Source organism: Ciconia boyciana, chromosome 15 (assembly GCF_034638445.1).
Source record: "Ciconia boyciana chromosome 15, ASM3463844v1, whole genome shotgun sequence".
Lineage (NCBI taxonomy): Eukaryota > Metazoa > Chordata > Aves > Ciconiiformes > Ciconiidae > Ciconia > Ciconia boyciana.
Genome location: NC_132948.1, coordinates 15,810,851 through 15,835,424, shown reverse-complemented (window position 1 = coordinate 15,835,424; position 24,574 = coordinate 15,810,851). Strand labels below are relative to the sequence as shown.

General features: G+C 52.1%; 2 protein-coding genes across 6 annotated transcripts in view; one reads left to right on the top strand and one right to left on the bottom strand.

The window, feature by feature from the left end:
- Positions 1-240: 240 nt before the first annotated feature.
- On the top strand, positions 241-9,177 carry TBX1 (T-box transcription factor 1). 2 transcript variants are annotated; one of them, XM_072880239.1, is made up of 8 exons: positions 241-466; positions 512-716; positions 4,158-4,259; positions 5,639-5,810; positions 6,023-6,178; positions 7,554-7,621; positions 7,836-7,936; positions 8,726-9,177. In XM_072880239.1, the coding sequence occupies exons 1-8, from the start codon at positions 241-243 to the stop codon at positions 9,175-9,177; spliced, it is 1,482 nt and encodes a 493-aa protein (XP_072736340.1). The 2 variants fall into 2 exon arrangements, with proteins under 2 accessions (XP_072736340.1, XP_072736339.1); XM_072880238.1 differs by having other exon boundaries at positions 241-716.
- Positions 9,178-20,484: 11,307 nt separating this feature from the next.
- The window catches only part of GNB1L (G protein subunit beta 1 like), a 45,358-nt gene continuing 41,268 nt past the window's right edge, over positions 20,485-24,574 (bottom strand). For all 4 annotated transcript variants that reach the window (XM_072880348.1, XM_072880349.1, XM_072880347.1 and 1 more), the window contains one exon: positions 20,485-22,839. In XM_072880348.1, the coding sequence (XP_072736449.1) occupies positions 22,573-22,839 (267 nt within the window). In that variant the 3' untranslated portion in view covers positions 20,485-22,572. The remainder of the gene's footprint in view (positions 22,840-24,574) is intronic.

Here is a 24,574-nt window from a genome sequence, read left to right as displayed (position 1 = left end):
AAACCCAGAGCCGAGGCAGGCAGGCAGCGGGAGCAGCGAGCTCCCCGCCTGCCCCGGGGGGAGCGGGGCTGGGGCCAAGCAAAGCGGAAAGGGGGAGGCGCCCCGCTGGGCTGGGCGCGGGGCAGGGGGAGGCGGAGGGCACCCCGCGGAGCCGGCGCGGAGGCGGGGGCCGCGCGGAGCGGCGCGGAGCTGGGGGGGAACGCGGGAGCCGGAGCGGAGCCCTGACCGCCTGTTTTTGGAATGATTTCAGCTATCTCCAGCCCCTGGCTCACCCAGCTGTCCCATTTTTGCGATGTTGCAGCTTTCACGGCCAACAGCCTGAGCAGCCTGAACGCCTCCGGGGGGTACCACCTCTCCCCCTCCCCGGGGGACCCGTACGGACAGCATGAGCCGCCGCACTACGAGCCCTGCACGGCTCAGCAGCACCCGCACCCGCCGCCCCAGCCCCAGCACGGCTACCCCTTCGGCGGGGCGGCGGCGGCGGCGGCCGGGGCCAACCCGCCGCCCCCAGGCCCCGAGCCGCCCGAGGGCGCCGGGGGAGCCGCCGCGGGGCCGGCCGCCGTCTCGGGCTGCTCCGCGGGGGCGGCCGCCGCGGCCAAGGCGCCGGTGAAGAAGAACCCGAAGGTGGCCAACGTGAGCGTCCAGCTGGAGATGAAGGCGCTGTGGGACGAGTTCAACCAGCTGGGCACCGAGATGATCGTCACCAAGGCCGGCAGGTCAGTGCGGAGCCCCCAGGCTACAGCCGGGGCGGGAGGGCCCGGCCGCGGGCCGCGCCGGAGGCGGCTGAGTCCGCGGTTCGGGGGAAGATCGAGGCCGGCCGGGGGCGAGCAGCGGCCCGGCCCGGCCCGGCGGTCGCCGTCATTCGATCCTCGCGCTTCTGCCGGGGCGAAGCCTGCGAGCTCGTCGCAGAAGGCCTCGGGGGCTGCGGGGAAGAACGCGCGGCTTCTGCGGGCTGGGGGCGAAGGCGGGCGGGGGGCGGCGGGCAGGGCGGCCCGGCCCGGCCGGGGGGAGCCGCGCCGTGCGCTCCGCCGCCGGGTTTCGCTCCCGCTGGAACGGGCGCCGCGCTCCGCCGGGCGCCTTCGGCTTTCGGTTACCCCGCACGGGACTTAGATCCGTGCTTGCGGAGGAGACCGGGCTCCCGGGGCGGACAGCGACGGCAGCTAGCAGACGAACCCGTGCGATACCTGTAACTAAATAAAGTTTTAGCACGGGCAGATCTTTTCCTTCCGGCGAGGACGCAGACAGACCTAATTCTGCACCTTGAAACGTCCTCCAGGACTGTTGCATTTCCCGACTATCGAGTAAACGAGCCCGGCCGAGCCCGGCCGAGCCCGGCTCTCCTCGGCCCTGCTCCGGCCGCCGCGGCGCGGTTCTGCCGGCGGCTCGGCTCGGCTCGGCTCGGCTCGGCTCGGCTCGGTTCGGCGGGCCGGGGCCGGGACCCCGCTCCCGGCCAGGGAACAAAGGAAGCGGCTGATGCGACCGCGTTAGAAACGAGCAAAACGTGGGGGGAAGAGGAGCCCCAGTTATGGTTGTTAATTACTGCATTTAATTGCGATCGCCGGGAAGCGCCGTGGCCGCGGCGGCCCGGGCAGAGCTGCGGAGCTTTCCCCGCTGCTTTCGGGGGGGGGCGAGCGCATCGCTCGGGCTCTGGTCTCTTCCCTTGATTTAAAGCGATCCAGCAGGGGGGCAGAAAAGAAAAACAAACAAATTAAGAAGTCCCCCGGTGCTTGCTCTCCGGTAGCCCCGGGGAAGGCTGCAGCGGCGGCAGCTGGAGCCCCGGGCACTGCCGCAGCCCCCGGCGCCGGGGTAGAGGGGCAGAGCCCGGCTCGTCGGGCCCCGCTCCGAAAGGGCCCAGCACAAGCGGTGACCGCGGCCGTGCGCTCCCGCTCTCCCTCCAGCGGTTTTGAGGGTCCCGAAGGTGCAAAAAATGAAATATATTTTTATATACGCGGTTGCATTTTTTTTTTTTAATTAGCAGTTTACTAAAATACAAAAATCACCGCCGTGCCCGGTGGAAAAGCGGCCGGCGGAGGGGCCGGTGCTGCGCTGCGGGGCCCCGGGCGTGATTTCCCGCAGCCGGTGCCTGCCCCGGCGCCGGGCCGCGCAGCCCGCTGTCGCCGGGCTCGGCGCTGCTTTCCTTAGCGGAAAAGGTCGTTCGGGCTCCCGGCGGAGGCTCTCTGCAAACAGGAGCTCTTCGATCTGGCTTTCTTCGCTCTCCCAGCACAGCGAAAGGATTGCGAATACCCCATTCCAAAAGGGCTCAGAAATGAACCAACTCGATTTGAATCAGGGGCTTTTTTCCTCCCTCCGCTTCGTTTATTTTACGACACGGACAAATCTCCAGACAGGCGGGTAAAAACAGGAGAAAACGGGGTAAAACCAGCAGGAAAAGGCTCAGGGAAGGCTCTGCGAAGCCTGTTCCCTCCCAGCGCCTCTGTGCTGGCCCTGCTGTTTGTCTAGGTGGGTCTTATCATCTCGAGTTGTTTGTTTTAAAACTAAGTTTTAAAACAAGAAACACCGGAACTGGAGCTAATGGGGGCTTTTACACCTTTAAAAATAATAATAACAGAGGGAGCGATTGGAAACGTCCTCCAGAGTTTGCTAAAGCGTTACAGAGAGGGAGACGCAGCCGCCCCATCCTGATGCTGCCGGCAGCGCCGGGCCCGCACAGGAAGGAGGTGCGGGGCCGGTTGCCCCGCTGCCCCACCGCCCTGGCCGCGGTGAAGGCAGGCAGCCTTCCCTCGGCGGGGACCGGCGGCACACAACCAAAAAAGCCCCGGGCAGAAGCACAGCGGGTCGGGCCGTGCGCCCCGAGAACGAGCCGGGGGGGGCTCTCGATGTCCGAGCTCCATCGGGTTGTTTTTTCAGCGGGTGTTGGGAGTTTGGTTTTTCAACGGCTGCAAACCCCCTTCCCGAAATGCCGCCCGCTCTCGCTCGCTTGGTTTCCTGCTCCGGGGGAGGGGGGGGAAATCAAACAAAACCGAAGCCGTAACGAGCCCCGACGCGAGGGCGCATCTTCGGCGTGTCCCGCCGGGCCGGGCCCTGTCCCTGTCCCCGGTGTGTGCAGGGAGGGAGGGAGGGACGGGGAGGCCGCCCCGGCCCCTTCCTTAGCCCACCCCCGATCGCATTCGCCCCGCAGCCCCTCGAAGGAATCGTGCCCTCCCGGAGCGCGGGACCCGCGCCCCCGGCTTAGCCTGGGGTCCCCGGGGGTCTGCGCGGAGCAGAGCAGTGGGGACAGCCCCGGGGGCCGACCTGCCCTGCCCGGGAGCCGCGGGCTCCTTCCCGCTCTCCTTTCGCCCCGCAAAGGTGCGGGGACCGGGAGCCCGACCGGGCTCTGGACAACGAAGCGGAGCCGGGAGGGGGCTCGCTGGGAGATCCCCGTTGCCCCCTAGTCCCTGCCCGCCGAGACGTGCGTTTGCCCCTCGGGGCTGCGGGAGGTCTCCCGCTGGCCCCAGGAACCGCACTGCCGCTGTAACCGCTGCTGTAAAACGGGCGCAGATTTGGTGGGGGCAGAAGCTGCAGAAGAGGGAACTCGGTCCCCTCGCGTCCCCGCAGGAAGCTCTAGACGTGCCCCCCGGGCTGCCCGAGCCTCCCGGGGCTCTACCCGCGGCTCGGGTGTGGGTCCGGAAAATCAGGTGCCTCAAATCAGGTCAGCTGGAAGGATGGGGAAACGGCGGGGAGGAAATCCCCTTCGCTTGGGTCTCCCCGTGGCAAAGGCGGCGGTGGCGCTTGTTGCCCCCGGCCTCGGCGTCCCGCCGCGGCTGGGCGCTTCGGGTGCCCGACACAAACGGTGCCCGGAGCCGGCGGGAGAGGCAGGGCCGCCCAGCGCTGCCCCGGCCCGTCCTTCGGGATGCTGCCGAGGGCCGGGGGACGCGGCAGCCCCTCTCCCCACGCTGCCCGGCCGCACCTTTTCTGCCTTTTCCTTCCCGTTCCGGCCGGCGATTCCTGCGAGGGGACCTGACATCGCAACCGGGCGGGCATCGGGGCAGCTGGAGGGGAAGGGCCGGGAGGGCTGCGGGGCTCCCGCACCCGGCCCTGAGCACCCCCGGGCCGGGGGGACGCGGGCACCCGCGCCGGCCCCTCGGGGCTCCCCGCTGCCCCTCAGCTCAGCTCAGTTCTCCTCTCCTTTCCTCTCCTCTCTCTCCTCTCTGTGCCAGGCGCATGTTCCCCACCTTCCAGGTGAAGATATTCGGGATGGACCCTATGGCTGACTACATGCTCCTCATGGACTTCGTCCCCGTGGACGACAAGCGATACCGGCAAGTAACACCCTGCCCGCCCCGCGGTGCTCGGCGCTGCGGGGGCCGGCGGGGTCGCTGCCCCTCCCTGGCCCCGGCCCCCCCGGTGCGAGACGAGGCGGAGACGCGGGATGCGGCTGCCCTGGGGTCCGTTTCACGCCGGTGCAGCGCGTTTGGGGCCGGGAGCGGCGCGGGGCGCGGACCCGCAGGGCCCCTCGGCTCTCGCCCAACGCCCGCAGCGGCCGGGGCCCGACCGGCGCAGGGCGGCAGGGCAGGAGCCGCCTTGTCCTGCCCGGAGAAGCTCTCTCCGTCCCGCTGCACCCCGTCTCCGCCCGGCAAACGCCCGTTCCCCCCGGACAGAAATCCCCCCCGGTGCTCCTCGAGTGCCGTAGCCTCTCGGCTGGGGCAGGTGGCCCGGCGGGGCCGGCCCCGCGGGCGTCCCGGCGCTGCGCCGTGCCGTGCCCGCTGAGGAGCCCGCTGGGTGCTTGGGTGAAGAGAGCGGGTGTTGTGCTCTGGAAACCGCCCGTCCGAGCCGCAAGACCCTGCCCTTGTCTCCAGCGGCAGCGTAGGAAGGCCTTGGAAACCGGCGACTTGCAAGGCAGCGATGCAGTCTGGTTTGCAAGCCCTTTAATTTAAAGACAGTGAAAGGCGCATTATGTATTTAACTTCAGATCAGGACGCCGAGCAGGCAGCCCGCGTAGGAATCGCAAGGTCCGATATATAAATATTTAGACAGATATCCAAATTCTCAGGGCGTCCTAGAAATGTTTGCTTGTCAAGGGAAGTGGGATATATAACATCCAATTGAGGATATCTTTAAAAAGTAATGTTTCTGCTGGAGTCCAATGGTGTCTAATTCCCCCTGTGCAAACACTGGCTTTTAAAGTAAACACGTGTATAGAAGATTGGTTTCTCTGTTTTAAATGTTACTGTTGAATATGTACTTTGAAAGAATGAAACAAGGCTGGTAAACTCCGGACCCGCTATTAATCTACACATAAATTTCTACTCTTCACTTTAAGCCAGAGCATAACCGTATAGAGGGCTCCCTTTCACCCTTTTTTTTAGAGGAAGGGGGAGCTTTTGTGGCTTCTCTCCCAAAGCTGCGCAGGTAGCTATAAATTTCCTCCGTCCTGCAGATTTCTCTCCCGCCAGTTCCACCGGCGACCCGATAAAATATCATGTCCCCCCCGCGACGAGTCGGGCTGTGGGGGAGAGCTCGTTCCCCCCTTGCCGTAGGAAGCGGGAGGGTTGGGGGAGGCGGCGCTTCCCCCTCGCCGGGCCGGGGGGACCCTCCCGGGCCGGGCCCTGCGGGGACCCCGGGGTGCTGCAGCCCCGGGGCGGTGGCGGGAGCGGGAGCCCCCCGGGCGGCGGCTGAGGGTGCCTTCCCCTCCCGGCAGGTACGCCTTCCACAGCTCCTCCTGGCTGGTGGCCGGCAAGGCCGACCCCGCCACGCCCGGGAGGGTGCATTACCACCCGGACTCCCCGGCGAAAGGGGCGCAGTGGATGAAGCAGATCGTTTCCTTCGATAAGCTCAAACTGACCAACAATTTGCTGGATGACAACGGGCACGTAAGTGTTCCTGGGGGAAGGTGTGGAACACGGGGCTGCGCCGGGGGCAGCTCCCCGCGCCGTGGTGCCCGTGGGGTGCCCCTGCCCGCGCCCCCCCAGGGGCTCCGCGGCTGCCCCCGGGCAGGGGAGCCGGCAGGACCGGGGGCCGCGCTCTCCTCTCTCCATGCTCCGCCTGGATCAGTTATTGTCTCCTTGCTCGTTTTATCATTCAGATCATTTTGAACTCCATGCACAGATACCAACCGCGTTTTCACGTGGTCTACGTGGACCCCCGGAAAGACAGCGAGAAATACGCGGAGGAGAACTTCAAAACCTTCGTCTTCGAGGAGACGCGCTTCACGGCCGTCACCGCCTACCAGAACCACCGGGTGAGGCGGCAGCGGGGCCCGGGGCAACGAAAAAGGGGGGTTGGGGTGGCCCCGGAGGTAGCCCGGGTGCGGGCGCGCCCGGCGCTGGCTCTGCGGGTGTCCGTGGGCGGCGGGGGTGTCTGGGGTACTCCCGCCTCCCCCCCCCGTCTGCGAAGCCGTTCCCGGGCAGCTGCAAGGACCCCGGTAGCCGGGGAGCTGCGCAGGGCTGCGCGCCGAGGAGGCGACCTGAGCTGCAGCCCCGTCGCCAGCTTCCCCCGGCCCGGGGGGAGCTCGTTACCTGTGTAAACCCGAGACTGGGGCTAGTTGGGAAACTACAGGCTTCCCGCTGCGAAATGTCGCTCACAATTTGTTTGGATAAATCTGCGATTTGACTTCTCTAAGCTGGCGGCGGTCTGTTCCTCCCCAGAATACACTTATACGTTAAAAAACGAAACAAAACAACCCACCCCCCTTAATCTGATGCGGATTTCTGGGCAGCAGTTAATCCAATTGCTTCTTTAAATCGCACGAGCGTAATGTAAAGAGCAGGAATCCCAGCCGCGAGTGCAAATACGATTTCATAGCGGGGGCTGTTCAGCGCGGCTCCCAGCCGCCTCGCTCCGCGCTGATGCCGCAGCCCTCGCCCGGGCTGTCCCCCGGGCTGTCCCCCCCGGGCTGTCCCCCCCGGGCTGTCCCCAGGGCTGTCCCCCCCGGGGCTGTCCCCCGCAGCCGGCGGCGGTGCCACCCTCTGCAGTGGCTCGGAGCAAAGCGGCCCGGGGTCCCCCCGGGATGCGGCGGCGGGGCCGGAGCCTGGCTGTGCCTTTAAGGGGCTCCGGAGCCCCTCCCCGGCTGGCATTTGCCTGATGGCTCCGGACAGCTGCTCTTTCTCTCCTGCTTTCTATCAGTTTGACCTCTAAGGCTGGAACTGTCACTGAGGGGCTTAAAGTTTGTTTTTCAACCCATTCCGGAAACTCACAATCACATACTTTATCCGTGGATTTGCTTAAATATAGAAAATGTCCTGCCTTCTCCCCGGCGAATTAAATAAATACATAAGTATGATTTATCCAGTGATTTGTCTGAGCTGCTCCGGTGGTGACCCATATAATGTGGCATTTTCTTACAAGTGCATTTACACAGCTTTTGCAGCCGACTCGGGCTGTCTCTCCCTTCGCCTTGAACTCGTATTAGGTAGCGTACCAGCCCGCATTTTCTAACAAGAGGGAAAGCACATGTTTGTGCTCTGTGGCAGAGCATGTCCTGGCTCCACAGCCACCTGGGCCCTCTCCGTTACACCAGGCACCGCTGCCTCCCAAAGCCCACTCAGGGACACACTCAGTGTCTGAGCGGGGAGCCTCGTGTATGCTGCTTCGAGACGTTTCTCTGCTTCTTACAGATCACACAGCTGAAGATCGCCAGCAACCCTTTCGCCAAGGGATTCAGAGACTGCGACCCTGAGGACTGGTAAGGCTGCGTCTTTATTGACTACAACTACACCCCGCTCTCACCCCCAGTTTAGCGTGCACCTGCACAGCTTACATTTGCACAGGCCTTGCATGGAGTTTGGGGTACCCTGGGTTGGGCCCTGTTTGCCAGCTGCAGCCCACAGCAGCAGCACTCCAAGTGCTCATTCTGTTGGACCATTGGCTCTGAATCACTTCTCCCCTTCTTCTTCCAGGCCCAGGAATCACAGGCCAGGGCCCCTTCCTCTCATGAGCGCTTTTGCCAGATCCCGGAATCCAGTCTCTTCCCCGGCGCACCAGAACGGAACAGAGAAAGGTGAGAGCCCCCAAGGGCCGGGCCAGCCTGTCACCCTGGACCCGCTGGCCTCCACAGCCAGCCTCGGTGCATGCATGCTCGGGGCCAGCCTTGCTCACCGTGCCAGTGCACAGCCGCCTGCAGCGGGCATGGCTCTATTGCTAACAAGCTTTGCACTGCCACCTATTTTTTAAACAAAACCAGCCACCTTCATAGCCTCATTAATTTTTCTTGGGTCTAAAACACTCACTAGTGTTGTACTTAAGCAACTTTGCTGCTTTAAAAACACCTCCCTCTTCCTTTAGTGTCCCATTTTTGACTTTTCAGCAGCAAGTTCAGCTTTTCAGGCAGGGATGCAGCGAGGGCCGCTGGCTCTTCCTCGCCTTGCCCTTTTAACGCGTCTCGGCAGCCCGTTCAGCGCCGACCCGCTCCCATTCAGGAGCCGCAGTCAGGTCGAACAGCACCTCTGCCCATTGACTCCTTTTCCATTACGCAGAGCAAACAACTGCAAAGCCAACCGAGGGCCTTTCTTCCAGCACGCTCCGGGCCTGCAAAATAAAGGGAAGTCTGTATTTGTTTAGCGTTACACAATTGCAAAAATTTCAGGCGTGTTCCAGCTTGTCAGTCAATTCAGCTCCATTTTTCGCAGTCAGAAGGTCCTGTCCCACAAGCCCCGGTTCCCGCTGCACGCTGCCGCACACTTCGCTTGCGAGCCTCGCTTGCGTCTTCGCGCACCGCTTTTTCACGTAGCCGGGTGGTTTGAGCCTGGCCCGTCGGGGGCGGCGGTGCTGACGCTGTGTGCCCCCGCAGATGCTGCCGAGAGCCGGCGGGAGTACGAGCGGGAGGCGGCCGGCGGGACGCCGCTGCACGCCGAGGCCGCGCACCAGCAGCTCATGTCCCGCGTCCTCAGCCCCGCGCTGCCGGGCGGCGGCGGCGGCGGCCTGGTGCCCTTGGGCGGCGCGGGCGGCGGCCGGCCCAGCCCGCCGCACCACGAACTGCGCCTGGAGCCCGCCGCCTCGGAGCCGCTCCACCACCACCCCTACAAGTACCCGCCGGCGGGGGCCGCCGCCTACGACCACTACCTGGGGGCGAAGAGCCGGCCCGCCCCGTACCCCCTCCCCAGCATCCGCGGGCACAGCTACCACCACCACCACCACCACCACCACCACCACATGAACGCGGCGGCCGCGGCGGCGGCGGCGGCCGCCAACATGTACTCGTCGGCCGGCGCGCCCGCCAACTACGACTACGGGCCCAGATAACGGCGCCGCCCGGCCCCGCGGCCGCCGACGGCGCGAGAGACTGGCGGCGGCCGCGCGTGCCGCGACCGTTACCGTCCTCCCCCTTCCCGCCTTTCCTCCCTTCCCGTCTTACGAGTGAGCTGATAGGCCAGCTTGACCTGATCGACGATCGGAGAGCCCAATCGCAGGATGCCGCGCTCCCCCCCCCCCGTCCCGCTCCCCACCCGTCGGCGGGCCGTGAGGGCGGGCGGCGGCGTGTGGCGAGGGGCCGGAGCCTGGCCGGGGCGCGCCGGGTGCTCCCCATCGCGGTGTGACCCGCAGCTGCACTTTGATAAATGAAGCCATATGTCGTGATCTCCCTTCTCCCTACCCCCGCGCCTCCGCTCTTGCGGATGCCCCACGGGTGCGCCGGGCGCTGAGGACAGTCGGGCCGCTGGGAAGCGGTGGGAGGACGGGGAAGCGGCAGCGGTGAGGTGACTTGCCCCCTTCTCACTCGCCCGCCGGGTCTTCTGAGGGAGATTTGGTGTCGCCACCGATTCTGGCGGTGCCACGGGTGTTTTCCGGCCCCGCGGGACGTGTAACGTTAGCACCGAGCAGGGAGGGCTGCGGGGCTGGCCCTGAGCACCGCCGGACACCAGCCCCGGCAGCGGCGGGCCCCGGGGCTGGAGTGTAATTCTGCACATGTCGATGTAAGTCTCTCTCTTACCTCGGGGACGCTTGGCCTCGTCCACAGTTGGCTCAGGTGGTTCTTCGAGGAGACTGTCAAAGGAAGCAGAGTTTAGCTTAAGGGAACACTTTGAATCTTCACTGTCAGAACTAATTGCCCAGTTCTCCCCCGGTCCCAATCTGCTCGTGAGTTTTGGGGTTCGTTGGGGCAACGTAACCACAACAGCGTGTTCTGGAGCTGTTGAGAAGAGCCCATGGCCAAGAGCACAGCCATGTACAGCTTCTTGCTTTCACAACAATGGATGCTAAGGTTTAAAAACCAGCCTGGGCGTGGGGTAATACCCACAGAGTTTAGGCTGGGGATTCTCAGCAATAGTTTGTAGTCGGGTTGCTTCCCAGGCAGCCTCACAGTACTGCCTTCCTACATCCTTTCCCGAGCTCTTGATGCTCTCCTGTTGAGAGGTGCCTTTTAGAGGAACTTCAGGGTTTTTTTCCCCAGAGTGCCTCACCCCTTATATTTGGCTGACCCAAACTGCAGTAGTTCCAAAGCACCTATTCTGCACCTACCTGCTTGCTGCATCTTCCCTCTTAGAGCTGGTAAGTACTTTTTTCTTTTTTCCTTGAATATCTTCCTTCAGTAGTCTTTCCTTATTGTTGAAAAGATGGGCCTGTTCATCGCAGTTTCTCCAGTGATGTGTTTTGAATAGTTGGCTTGTGGTTTTTGTCAGATGCTCACCGAACGGCAGTCCCTTTGTGTTCAGAGAAGGTATTGAACAGCTCTTCAGCTGTGTTGGTATACAGTATTATGAACACTTTTCTGATTCCTCCGCGTGACTCTGTGAAAAGAAGGGTGAGGTTTTTTGGTTTTTTTTGAAGTCTTCTATTCATCCATGTTTGTGCATTTTCACTACAAACCTTTTAAAACATAATCCTTCCCTTGTGCAGGTGGCAGTGTTAATAGCAATGTTTATTCCGTCTCTGGCAGTGGGCTTTGGGCTTCCAAAACTTTTTGGAAGGGTTTAAGAAGGGATACAGGCTAACATGAATATTTTATGTAATTTTTCTTCTGTTATAAAAAAATATATCTGGATCCATGAAAAAGACTTGTGCAAGAAATATGTATTTTATTTGACATTTGCAGTGAATTGTGAGATTCTTAGTGTCTGGCTAAACCATAATTAATGTTCTCAGAAAGGTTGATGTAAAATAGCCTTGTGCTTATTATTAGTCGGTGGGAAATGGCTCTCGGATGTGCTCTGTTGCTTTGCCGCTGTTATTTCAGAGTTTTCAGTATGGTTTGTTATCTGTACACTGATTAGTGCCAAAGCTTTGGTCAAACGTTTAATGAAGTTGTTATATTTATTATTTCTCTCAAAGATTATACAAACACTTTTTTTTTCTTGATAGTTGCAGTGTAGGAAAAAAGTGAAGACAACCAAAGAATCATATCTGCAAACAGTGTAGATACATGTAGATATTTGTAGATATATGTAGATAATCTTATTTCATTTAAATTGAAAAGACATTGGACAGTAACATTTATAAATGTTTTTCCTCTTCTTCTTTTCTTTCATTTCTTGTTTGATTACTTGTGTGTATTTGTCAGTTTGTCTGCTCTGAAGTCTAAACCTCCCCTACAAAAGGAGGTCATTTAAATAAGGAGGGATACTCAACTGGAGTTGTTTGAGCAAATAGTGAATCTCCATAGGCGATTGCTCCCTCCCTTCTCTCTGCCTGGTTGCTGGGGCTGCCCATGGTTGTAGTGACCTATCGTTATGCAAGAACATATGCAGAGTGCTGCAAGAAGTGCCACTGGCTCTCAGTGCAGGCTGGCCACACACCTTTTCAAACATCCTGTACTGCCCAAGAGCTGAGAGGACTGCATGACCCAAGACACCAGGACCAAACCGTACTCTTACAGAAAGTGGCTCAAGGTCCTTGCCTTCATTGTAGGAATTTTAATTTATCTCTGTTAGAAGAAGAGAAAATCACAGGACTTCAACCTATGGCTGTGGGCAGTGGCCCTCAGGATCACTAGTCTACCCGCTGTGCTAGAAGAACCACTACAGAAGTCCTGTGTCTGAAAGGAAAGGCGAGACTATGCAGCTGTATCAAGACTACAGTTTTAACTATGAAAATGGTATTTCTAACCTTGCTTTTAGGCCATCAACATGCAAGGTGCTTATATATGTTAGTATTAAGCATGTTAGCCGTCCATTTCATGTCATGTTTTAGTCCTTAAATCAAGCTTCCTCGGGGCTTTGACTAGTGTTTCCTCCTTGTATAGCTAGGTCTATCTCACTGGATGGGAGTGTTCCAGATATGGAAAGCAAGCAGTGTTGTTTTTCTATCACAACAAAAAATCCACTTCAAACAAACAAAAACTCTGCAACACTGCACACTGAGTAGTAAAAGCCTTTGGAAAATCACAGAAAAGCTCTAACACTTTAATTTCCTGTTACCTGTCAGCCTGTTAGTCAAGGTATATCATATACAGGCCATGCCTTATCTATACATATTGCAGTTTAATTTGAAAAATGACTTTGTATGATTTGATTACATGTATATTTAAACTTCACGCAGTACATGCCGTCACCAAGGTCCATGGCACATACTCGGAAAGCAGGCTGCACCTTTTCCAGACAATACTTCCACTTGTGGTCACCTCAAGTCACACATAACACTGTGTATTTAAAAGCTGCTGGTAAAACAGGCCCAAGCACAGAGGTTACAAGCACCCTTTGTCTCTTCCAAACAGGGCTAGAGAATAAATTAGCCATGTGGCTCCATTTTCCAGAGGTACGGGCTGAATTTACCGATTGCTTCAAAGGTCTGAAAACCGCATCACTTACCTCAGTGGATAAATACAGGATTAGGCACCCACAGGTGAAACAAGGGAGGTCTTTGCTTGATCACTTACCCAAACACTGGGGATAGCTCAGGTTTTCGGGAATATTTTTTGTGGTGGTGGTTTTATTTTTCCCTTGCTAATGGATCTGACTAAATTCAATGTAGGACAGGAGCATGGGGATGAGACTTCTGTGTGCTTGCAGTGTTCATGCACGCTGTTTACACACTTTATGGATGTTCTTCTTAGTCTGTCCCCCTGTTCAGGGAGACTGTAGAACTGCTTTGGGTGGAACTGTGAAGGTGGTCCCCAGTAGATGCCTCTCAGCATCCTGGGGCGTTGGCATCTCTTCAGTCAATCTCAAGTGTGCATACGCATGGCTGTTGCCAGGGGAGCAAGTACTCTGGTTTCCTTCATGCTACAGTCTGTGTAACAGTGGGTTGCAGTGTGGCGAAGGACCTAAGGGCTGCAGTAAGCATGAAGAGGCATTTTGCAGACAGCAGGCTACTGGGGGACAGTGTGGGTCTCCCGGGATCTAGGGGCTTCCTAGTGCATCCCTACAAGGAGCCAGGGCTAGTGGGGCTGCATGGCTCAGGGCTGCCTCAGCTGGTATGCTGTCTTCCCTGGCAAACAGACCTCATTCTCTCCACCAAGTGGATGTCAGCTTGTGATGCCTGGATCCCTGACCAAGGGGCAGCTGCACCTTAATCTGGTCTGAAAGGAACAAGAAAAGCAGGTTCACTTGTGCTGTGCCACATCCCGCCGATGTAAAGTGGCCTCTATAGCCGTTGGAAGCAAGGTAGGCACCCACAGGTTAGGTTTGGGGGGCGGAAGCTGAGCCTTGCTTCCCGGAGGAGTGCGGGAAGAGCTAAGGCAGCAGTACTTGCAAAGCAAGTTTTATCACCTTCGCCCCAGGAGCTCAAAAAGTTGCTGTGAGCCTGCTGGACACGGCTGGGGCGGAGGGTGGGGGGAGAGCGTGTGGGTGCGCATCCACCTTCTGGTTCTTGTTGCTTTTCCTTCTCTTGTTCCGTTTCACGACGGGTTGGAGACAAAGGCGTTCTTGCTGGCAGGGCAGGACACTGGGTGCAGCGGCCTGACCCGCCGTTTCTGTTAACTGCCTGCGTAGCCAGGAGGTGCCGCGCTGCCGGGGGCTGGGGGGCACGCGTGGGGGTACGCGTGGGGGTACGCGTGGGTGTCGCCTCCGGCGGCCGAGGCTGCTGCACGCCCCCCGCCCGGCGCGCCTGAAGAGCAGGCTCCCTCCAGAGGGGAGAGCGGGGCATCGCAGGGGTGGCTCATGCACACACGGAAAACGAACCCCGGGAGCAGTTTTGCCGGAGCTGGCAAATAGGCAATCTGAGAGAAAAATAGAGATTCGTTCCATAAAGCAAAGATTTGATCTTTGAAGCCCGTAGGCATAGATAAGGAAGGGCAGGAATCGGTGAGTTAGAATTTGAGGATAATCAGCCAGTAATAATTCAGCCGTTGCTATAAGCTGGTGTTACGAAGAGTCCAGTCTACTAGTGTAGAGGCTAGTATGTGTGTATGTAACTTTTTTCTAAACGTATGCAGTCCTTTTCTTCGTTTAATTATCCTAATTCAATTGATCAGTAAGATATTTAATTTACACGAGTGTTTGACACAACTAGATGAAAGCGACTGTACCCAAAGATTTCTATTAGGGGCCATGATCATGAGCAGAGCATGTGCTTATGAAATGCGCTCTCTATTAAAGCAAGGGACACCCATTGCCTGTGGGAGTCTAGTTAGTGTATCAGAGGTTTGCTAAGCTCCAAGAACAGTACTTCATACTTTTTTCTGCCCAGTATGTTGTACACACGGTCAATGCGAAAAGCAAGAGCTGGTTCTGAAGATATACATTAATTTTGAAAAATACGGACATGTCCCATATGCACTATATATGTACATGTACAAGTCTGCTTTTCAAAGGTCCACCTCCCTTCAGGAAGTCTATGTAAAGTACTGTATGTGTTGCATGTGCCAGAAAAATGCACTCATTCCCCCCCCATTAACAGAAATGACCTATTATAAATTTACCAAAGATACCATAGTTTTATAAATTGGCCACATATGTCTGTGTAATATATTTATTATATCACATTTCATAGCATTTCTGTTTTATGAAATTCAGCCTTGAATATGTCACATATGTTTTGCATATATGTGCAATAGTCAGCCAAGTATATCCGAGTAAAGTATGATAAATGTGTTCTTTCCATATGGGAAATTAAATGTTTTTCCAGATTTTTAAAAAAAGTTTATGAAGAGCAGCCTATACAAAATAATTACAATAAATCACTCACTTCTGTTTAGGTTAAAATTATAAATTTGAACTAGTAACAAAGCGATTAAGAACAAAAGCCAGAAAAGTCACATTTAGGACCTAATTCTGTAAGCAGACAGAGCAGCATAAAGGGAAAGAGAGCGTATGCATTTTCATGGCTAGCTGCTACACGGTGTAAAATCATGCAAACTTGTACAGCAACTTCCATCTTATGCTCCCGGAGTGATTCTGTAGCTGATAAAGGATAGCCTCTCATCACCTCCATGAGAGGACGAACATTTCATACAGTGTGCCTCATTGAGAAAGCAAGTGCCCTTTTACGTCTGCTCTAGCCTGAGTTCTACTTACAGAATTTTGTAGTTCCTGTATGAACAGCTCTTAGAGGCCATTGGTAGCTGGAGAAGGAAAGGGTATGTTTTCCTGCAACCAAATACGCTCTCACTGAAGCTAGTGGTTGTTTCAGTGGGCAGGGCAGGACACGTCTGGTGCTATTGCTGTGTTCTGTACCTGCCTGTAATAGGGGTAATTGCACAAGTGCCCAGGTGCTCAGACTGAAGTCCTTGGGCTGTACCTGTAAATTGCAAAAGGAAATCAAAACCGGAATAAACAACATGTAAAACTTATTGAAGCACCTTCGTGTGAGGTGTTTGCACTATTAGTCTTTCACGGGTCTTAGCTTGACTGATGGACAAGGGCTCTGCGTTCGTGTTTGCTTTTTTACTCTGCTTGCTTAGTGCTCCCATTGTCCCTCGTTCCGGGGGCAGACGGTTCTCCTTCTCCCTTGGTGCTCCAGCCTGCCTGCCTCAGCTGCCTTTGGCTGGGGTGCGCGCTGCAACAGTGGGCAGTCAGAGCTACCACTGAGGGTGGAGGGGTGCCAAGCATCTTGAAAGGGCAGAGGAGGGCTGGTGAGAGGGGAGCGCAGCGGCCCTCCTCCCAGGCTGATTTTATTTGAACACAGCCTTACACATTTATTTCAGCAAACATGAAGTGAGTCTTTCATTCTATTCCCTTTCCTGCTTGTTGTCAACTACTTCAAACCAGATGGGCTCAAGAGATAAAACTATAAAGACTCAATGTCTCTATTTAGTGTGATGCCAAGTCTGCATGCCATCAAAATATATGAGGCAAAAAAAACCTGAAAAGACAATACTTACCATAAGTATTATGTTAAAAGCAGCCTAGATGCTTTTCTGTGAACACAGACATGAATCCATGAATCACTGAGATTTCCTATCAGCAATTTTTTAAGTTCCCATCAAGACAAATGCCATGTCCACATTCTCTGCCATGTTTAAAGTTATTATGTAGGCCCAATGCACCAACCATGTTTATAGCAAGCAGTGCCATGGGTGCCTGGAAAATGCACCTTTGCATGCACGAGATGCCAGAGCTATGGAGCAGAATAATGGCTCAGCATTTTAACACCCTCCCTAGATTCCCTGGGTGAGCACAGGCTTATTTAGAGGCGTGGGCTGTGGTTTACAGGATTTCCTAGTGTTCCAACACCTTTAAAAAGGATGGTGGGGAGGTAAAAGCAAATACTTCTGAAACTGAAATGACCTGGCATACAAGTTTAAAAAGACAGACCTATCACCGTATGCTTGCGCTAGGTACTTTTCCTCCCTGCCATCCTTGTCCTTTTCCCATGAAGAATCTGGCACCTTGCTGGAGGTGGTTTGCTTCAAGGCCCTTTGTGCCTTCCAGAATCTTTATATCACCTAACTTACAGGGGCAAGTTGCTTCTTTCTTTCGATTTGCCCCCCCCGTCACCTCCCTTTCCCCTCCTCTTCAGTACTGAACTGCAAATCAAATTCCTCTGAGATAAGTCAGAATAAAGCAGTACACAGGAATGCTGACAGAACATACAGATCTATTTCATACCATTAATCAGGTGAGCAAAACATTCACACCTGAGAGAGTATGTTGCTATGGTCCCCACTATGTGGTTTAATAGTGTCAAAATTTTTGTGATGGATTGTATTGAAGGGGAATAAACCACTAATAGCTAAAACAAAATTTACCTCCTCAGTGAGCATTAAATGTATTTGGGGTGTGTGTATCGCTACTAAGTGTATTCGGGGAGTGTCACTACTCAGGAACAAAATTCTTAATAGGCTGAGTAAATGAGCTGATAGCTTTACACATGCGTAGGGGAGCAGATGGCTCAAGCCAAACAGACCTGTTATTTCGTGGTGTTTGGTAAGGGGTGGTGGTAAATAAAACCATACACAAGAAAGGCTGTGTGACTGCCCAGCCCAAACTCTGGCTGCTGGTCTTGTCTTGACCGAAAGGGATGAGAGTACGTGGTAAGGTCAGGGGACAAAGAATTTGGTATCCAGAATATGGCTACTTGCTCCACGCTTACTTTGATGTTGTTGGCAAGTTTCACGACTGGTATGCTTCAATTGAAGTCTGTTTTAAAAGTTACATTTCTGTCTGCTGTATCTGATAGTGCAGACATGAGTTTTTTTGCGTTTAATTTCATACTGTGAGATCCTTAAATGAATTGCCAAAAAAACCCCAGTATGATCTTAATTTTGGATAGTTTTCTTCACATTATAAAAGAAACCTCCAGCATGCCCCTGAAGAGCAGGGCATGGATTAAAAACAGCCAGGTTTACTTGGAAAAGTTACTCTAGTAGGGGGACCCAGGCTGGCATTTGAGAATGCTACAAACAACAGAAAAACTATGCCTTCTTCCTTAGTCATTGCCATCACTTTCTTGGTAGCACACTGGTCACACTTAAACATCATCACACTTTGTGTCTCAGCATTGCTGTAACGTTGTCTAGTATTAATCCAGGCAGTCATGTGCCATGTTTTATGTAATGATCCATACTTTCACACCACAGACACACAGCCAGAAAAGGAAACACATTGATTTAGCGCTCAGTAATCCTTGTTTAATCCCCAGTCCTTTGGTTTACATCACTAACATGGCTCCTGCAGTAGTCACTGTTCTATCTTTGTTCTTGGCAGACTGAAATAAAGGAAAGATTTATTAATTTGTAAGTTGGCTTTGTAGATGCATCTTAAATGTACTAAAACCCGAAGCAGTCCAGAAGCCAGTATTCACTTAACTATAAAAATCTGCTCTTTAAAACTCAAACCTTTGCAACAATCCAAGTCAAACTGCAGAGAGTAATTTATTGGCTTACTAACGCAATTGCATCGTGTAGGGCTAAATTTAACAACTGTCTCATTGCAGGCCCTCAGCCTACTTCCTTTTTCACTCATTACTACAAATACAATTAATCTCCTCTTTCCTTGCTCATCTAAACCTAGGATGGCAATGCTTTATGCCTCATGTACTGATAAGAGAAAGGGGTTGGAACTAATGGATTCATTTGCAAAAAATGTTAGAGGGTCAGAGATCACCATTCATTCCAGTGGTGATAAATATTCCATGTAATTGCTGCACAAATGCTAGTGTTTGGGATTTATTTCTATTAGTTTACGAATGCTGGTTGCTTTCTTCCCTCTCACAGTGCCAACGACGATGATTCTTGGGAGGAAGCCTTTTGTAATAATTTAGCTGTCATCACCTTCACTCCTGAATCCTTTAGGCCAGGTACAGGCTAGCCCTGTTCCTTTCTGGCAGGTGAGATTCCAGAGCTAACTCCAGCAGCTTAAGGTGGCTCTTCACTCACAACCTTCCTGCTGGCAAGTCAGCTGAAGTCTTGACTGATAACCATGCTCATGTTACAACTGTAAAGTGCTTTAACCTTTTTTTTTTGAAAAAAGAATTGTTAATTTCCTAGATGCACTCAGACAACTGTATTTTACAGTCTATAGCAATATAGACTGTCCTTCCTGCTGGAAATCATTCTACTTTGGGAAAGTTCAGCTCAGCTCCTTAAGCAAATAAACTTTTAGAAGACTGTAAGTCACTTTCTAACTATGGCATTTAGGATCAACTCTAAATCAAACTAATGTAGTCTGGTTGCTCATTTAAAGGAAACTATAATGTGAAAAAAGATTAACATTCCTTTTACTGAGTGTTTAAATAAAATCAGTAGTGATGTAAAGTGCAAATGAATGAATTGTTGTAACGTGCAAAGGTATCACATGGATAGTGCTTTGGTAATGGGAAGTAAGTATAGGATGGGTCTGTTCTTGCAAGCAGATCGGCAACATGTGTCCTTCCTCTTGAAGCTGATGAAACTCTTTACCTCTGTGTCTGTCTGCTAGTAAGATTACAGATGCAGTTCATGCCCTCATTTTCAATTTGTGCTTGCATGACTGAGTTTATTTTTAAATCCACCTAGTCAGACAAACATAAATATTTAACCCCCAGCAAAGGGCGGTAAGTTAGATATGAGGGCACATAGTAATCTTTAGAGTATCTTCCAAAAGACCTGTTAGTAAATCTAAACATCCCTTGTGAGTCTCCATAATTAGACACCAATGTTGACAGTCAATGGCATTTTTCAGAGAAAAGAATATACTGAAAGGTTCCTAACTTTCAGGCTCTGATCTAATTGCGCTCTTATTAAGACATGGGGTATTAATCCATTCTACCTAGGGCGCTGCCACTGTGCCAATACCATAGTATTTGCATCTAAAGTTTTTTCTACAGTGGATATAAGATGCACAGGCCTTCATTAGAGATGCATTCTGCGTACTGCTTTGGGATTTGCGGTCTAGAAGACAGGAGGGAAGTACTGCGTGGGGGTGGCTGTGAGCCAGCCCGCCATCAGCCAGCCGTGCCAGGAGCAGAAGCCTGGCTGTGTCAATGCCCTGGAGCCTCACCATGGCCCTGGAGCACTGGGTGCTCGTAACTGGCATTCAGAACAAGGGTGTGCTGAGCATGCAGCTGCCCTGAAACACTGGAGAGGTTTGCATCTTAGTCCCTGCTCCCGTCTTGAAACTGGCTTCTCACCTCTGGTGGCACAGCTGCCTTTTCCTGTCAAAAGGATGAGAGGAGAGAGTCATTACTTCTTCTCTACCAGGACCAGGCTTGGCCCTTCTAATTTCCTGCAGTAACCATTCACCCAAGATGGGCGAACCCTGGATTTCCTTTTCTTTTCTGCTGGATTTCAGGGACTGACTATGTGTCTTGAGGGCTGGGATTGGGTTTTGGGTTTTTTTGAGTGATAGATAAGCTGTGGAAACTTAAATTTTGCTCAGAAGCTAAGTTTTTCAGATAGTCTAAAAGCATGTTGGGTTCTAGCACTGAGCAGTCCCATGTCTGTTGTACCAGTAGTCATGCAACCCCCTACCTCGGGGCTGGTGGGGATAAAGTGCTAATTTTTGACACACAATCTAGGACACCTAGATCCATGCTTGAGGAGATGCAGAGCTGTTTTTTCACCTTCCAGGACAGTGCCCAACCATCAGCTTGACAGTGCTTTTTCAGGGCATGGGCCTTCATCAGCTCTCACTTCCAGGTTGTTGATTAAAAAAGGTGCAGTGATTACACAGGTTAAAGCACAGGGCAGGGCACTCTCCTGAGCAGATGGAGACTTATTTAATTTAATATTAAACTTATTTATTTATAATCTAAGTGGAGAGGAAACTAAACACCAAGCCAGTATCCACTGGGTTACGTCCTTTTAAAAATTAAGCGATTGTGAAATTGTTCTTGTACAGCAGCATTTCACTAAGGTCTGTTTGCAGAGCACCACTCACATGGGAGACACCGATCTCAAGGCAGCCTGACAGGCTTCGCGTGTGGTGCAGTACGAGACAGGACAGCCAAAAGGAAATCTCTTTGCAAACGCCCTATGATGGGTCCCTGGACCGCACATGACAATGTTTTCCACATTTATTTATTTGTGCATCTATGTCGATTCTGACCTACTTGAAGAAAGGGGAAAAAGAAAAAAAGGTTTCTTCCAGCAGCAGGTTTGTGGAGAAAGACGCTGTGTCATTCCATAAGGTTGCTGGCTGGAGCCTCTTGTATGGCATAGGTAGCTCCTCCTCTGTGTGGGAGGTGGATGATGGGTGGAGATGGAGCACTTTCCATCTACGCAACTCTGTCTGGTCAATGTAATGAACACCAGCACTTCCCCTTGATGCAGGATCACTCAAAATTAGGCTTTAACTTTCAACTACAATGTGATCCTCCATGCGGCTACCGAATAGTAAAGAAATAATCAAAGAAATGCATTATTTAAAGTGTCATCACACTCCAAAATGTGTAAGGCCAAGCTTTATTTAGAAAAGCCTGGCAACAGTATCCTGTTTCTGTGTTTTAATGGAAAGAACATTGGGCTTGGTGCTTAAGCCTTTTAGTCCAACAGTGTTCTCTGCCTGTAAAGCACAGCTGGATAGCAGACCCAGACCTTAATTTGCTTGTGTGTTTTCCCTGAAATTATTTCTAAAGTCTTTTGATGTTGCCGTTCACTACAATTCTGGTGACTTTTTCTTTGATGTCAAGCTCTGTACAGAGGCAGAAACAAATATTTCCAAGGAAGTAGCAACAGTTCACAGCCTGGACACAAAACACTTCAGTTTGTAAAGCTGAGTTCTAGTTTCCAGACCACCTCCTTTTTAACAAACTGGCCCTGGCTAACTGCTTCAGTGGGACAGTTGTAACTGCAACTTTGTGACTGAATACAACAGTAAGATATCTATGAACAGACTGTTGTATGTCTAATATGCTTTAAAATCATGCAAATGCTGCTTCATGATTCAAACAAAAAAACCTTCATGAATGAATTTCAGCTTCCATGACCGTAGAGATGACAAGTTAATGGAGCCATTCGTACTGTGTGGATAAGGATTTATCCACGCAATTCCCCTAAACATTAATGGGAGTTGTGTAGCTGAATCCCAGACTTGCCATGCTGAAACTTACCCCTAACTCTCCAAGGAGAAGGGCGCTAATTGGATTGCTGAGTTTAAATCCTCCAGCTAGTCAGTCTATAGAAAGGATTTAGCACTGGCTCTGTAAAAGGCTTTACATAGCTTTGCAGTGCAGTGCAGGGGAAGATTTTTTCCCTTTCTTTCTTGTGATTAATTGTGAGGCTTGAGGTGACAGGAGACATAATGAAATTCATAAATGCCAAAGGCCGTCCCTAGTCACATTCCTGGCTGTTGGTTTAAGTTAGGAACTGACAGCAGTGTGAACAAATCAAGGTTGTTCTGATAGCCTTTCAGTTACGGGGAAGAAAAAGTAACTGACAATGAGAAACCACTGGAGGTGGTTTAATGGGTATAAATTTTCAAGAAGGAGTGATATTTTACACTGATTCAGATTCTTGGATACATAAATGACTTACAAACAGACGTATTCTGCCCCCACTGCAGTCTGAGGGATTCCAGTGCTTTTTCACAAAAGAAGATATTGGCACAAGTTATTTAAGCGACCTGCCAAGGAAAAGCTGTTGCAAAACCTGTAGCAGAACTCAAAGTGACTTGTTCTGTGTCTTCGTTCGTGACTGGCCTTGCTCTGCTTGTTATGAATTTAAAAAATCCAGTTCCCTCTCTGGAAAACAAAACTTGCAGCTTGAACAAGCAGCATAAAAATTAACCTAGGGCTCTCACTTCAGCCTGGAAATACATTCTGCTACTTCCCCGCATCCAGGTTTGAATTACAGTGTAAAGAATTGCTTCACCAATCCTGTTTTCCTAGCCCATGACAGTGCAGAACATGTCACGTCTGAGTATATATTGACCAGATACTGATGCGGTGATCTTTTGAGCCAGCTGCCAGCAGTCTCTCACTGGGGTTTTTGTGATCTGAGAAGGACACACAATGGACAGTTGCTGTGTGGTAGTCCAGCACTGCTAAGGGCTTCATTTTTTTCCAGCCAAAGATCCTGATGCGATGATCCCATCCTGCTGTTGCTAAAATCTTCTTGTCTGGACGGATGGTGATATCAGATATGCCAGCGTTGACAAGTTGGTGTGTTTTGTAAACCTGTGTGAGAAAGTTATAGATGAGTTCTGATTGTTTAAAACAAACAGAAGAAAAAGGAACCTTTGGGGATTTCAGAAGCTATAGTGCCCACCCATATACACTGGTATCACCCAGGTAGTACGGAGCTTTTCAGCTGGTGGATGATGCTTTAGTGAGAACAATTACAGAGATGGAAAAAAGACCTTAACTTGAGCCTATCTATCTCTAGCACCATTCTCTAAAAAGAAAAGCATCCCTTGTATGTTTTTAGTTTATATTGCATTTAAAGCTATTTATATTCTGCCACAAGTGAAGCTCTGAGTCAAGGTTTTGAGAACCAGACTACACAGCTTTGCTCTTTTCTTCCAGCTATTCTTGCATGAGCTGCAATGTTCAGAGCCATACATTTCCCCTACTTCTGCAGTATTCCCATGCTGAGATTCTGAGCTGATGGTTAAACTACCTGCTACTTATTGCTACTACTGTGGCCCCCCAGAAAAACCCCTGTAAGCTATGGTAGCATTTACCACAGTCTTGAGAAAGGAATGCTTCCAGGAATTAGGTTACAGTGTCAGGAAATCTGTATTTCTAGTAGTCCTTCCCAAGAGACTTCTATTTGCACCAAATTCCAAGAAGGGGATTACGAACAAGTTATTGATTTCAATCTTGGAAGCCTTTTGTTACTGTTTGGAGACTACTGGGGCACAAGTTTCTGAGGGGCACAATTCAACTGGAAGGCATTCAGCTTCCTTCAGGAGGCACTGGGGCTGCACAGGACTTAGCCCTTGGAAAGAAAAAGTTTTCACCTCACTGCCATGAGCTTCCCCTGAAGCACAGAGGAAAAGCTCAATATAATACACTTTTGCTGTTCTCATCTCAGGTAACTTGTATTAGTCAGCAGTCTGCCTCTGAAACACATGCAGTGTATGCACCAGCGTGTGTGCTGAAATAGCCTAGCTTTTGTCACAATGTGGAAAACACCTTTTGAGTGTATGCTGACCTTGAAGTACTGTTATTTATAAGCACAATTGGAAATGACACGTTAATGCCACCATCTACTTAGGTACAAGATGTGTAACTATCTTGTACCAAAGCTTAATATAATTCAGTGCATGCTTATATGCTGCATGTTGTTTTTCTGAGGCGGGAAGGGATTGAAAAGCATATTACATCTGAGTAGCTTTCCTCCTTGAAGGACATTCCATGATGCATAGTTAGTACAGGATTATAAAGACTATATTCACTGCAGATAATTTTAACTATAATACTGGATGTAGAAAACGAAAACTCCAGAAATGCTAGTCAAAGTTGGTTTCAGATGCACTTGAACACATCTTGGAATCTTCCAGGCACAAAGCTATAAGCAATTATTTTTCGACTATATAACAACTGCCCAGCTACCTACTCAAACAGCAAGAGATGTGCAACTCGATGAGAAAAAAGGCTAAATGAAACTTGGCGTGCTTCTTGCATGCTCCATACATTCATCTTTTAAACAGGACCTGGCGAATGGGTCTACAACCAGTTCAGAGCAGAGGACAGCAAGTGTTGCTCAGGCCTGAGGAACAGCAGGAGGCTGTACGTGGGCCTCTTTGTGGGGCTGCTACTGTAAAACCTGTGCTTTTTGCTAGTACGTGTGTTCTTCCAAACTCCCCAGTTATGCTAATGTAGCATGGCTTCAGTGGGATTTTTGTTGGCCTATGTGTACTGGCAAGGGAAGGATTTATTACTTACATCACCAGCCTGGCAAATGTAA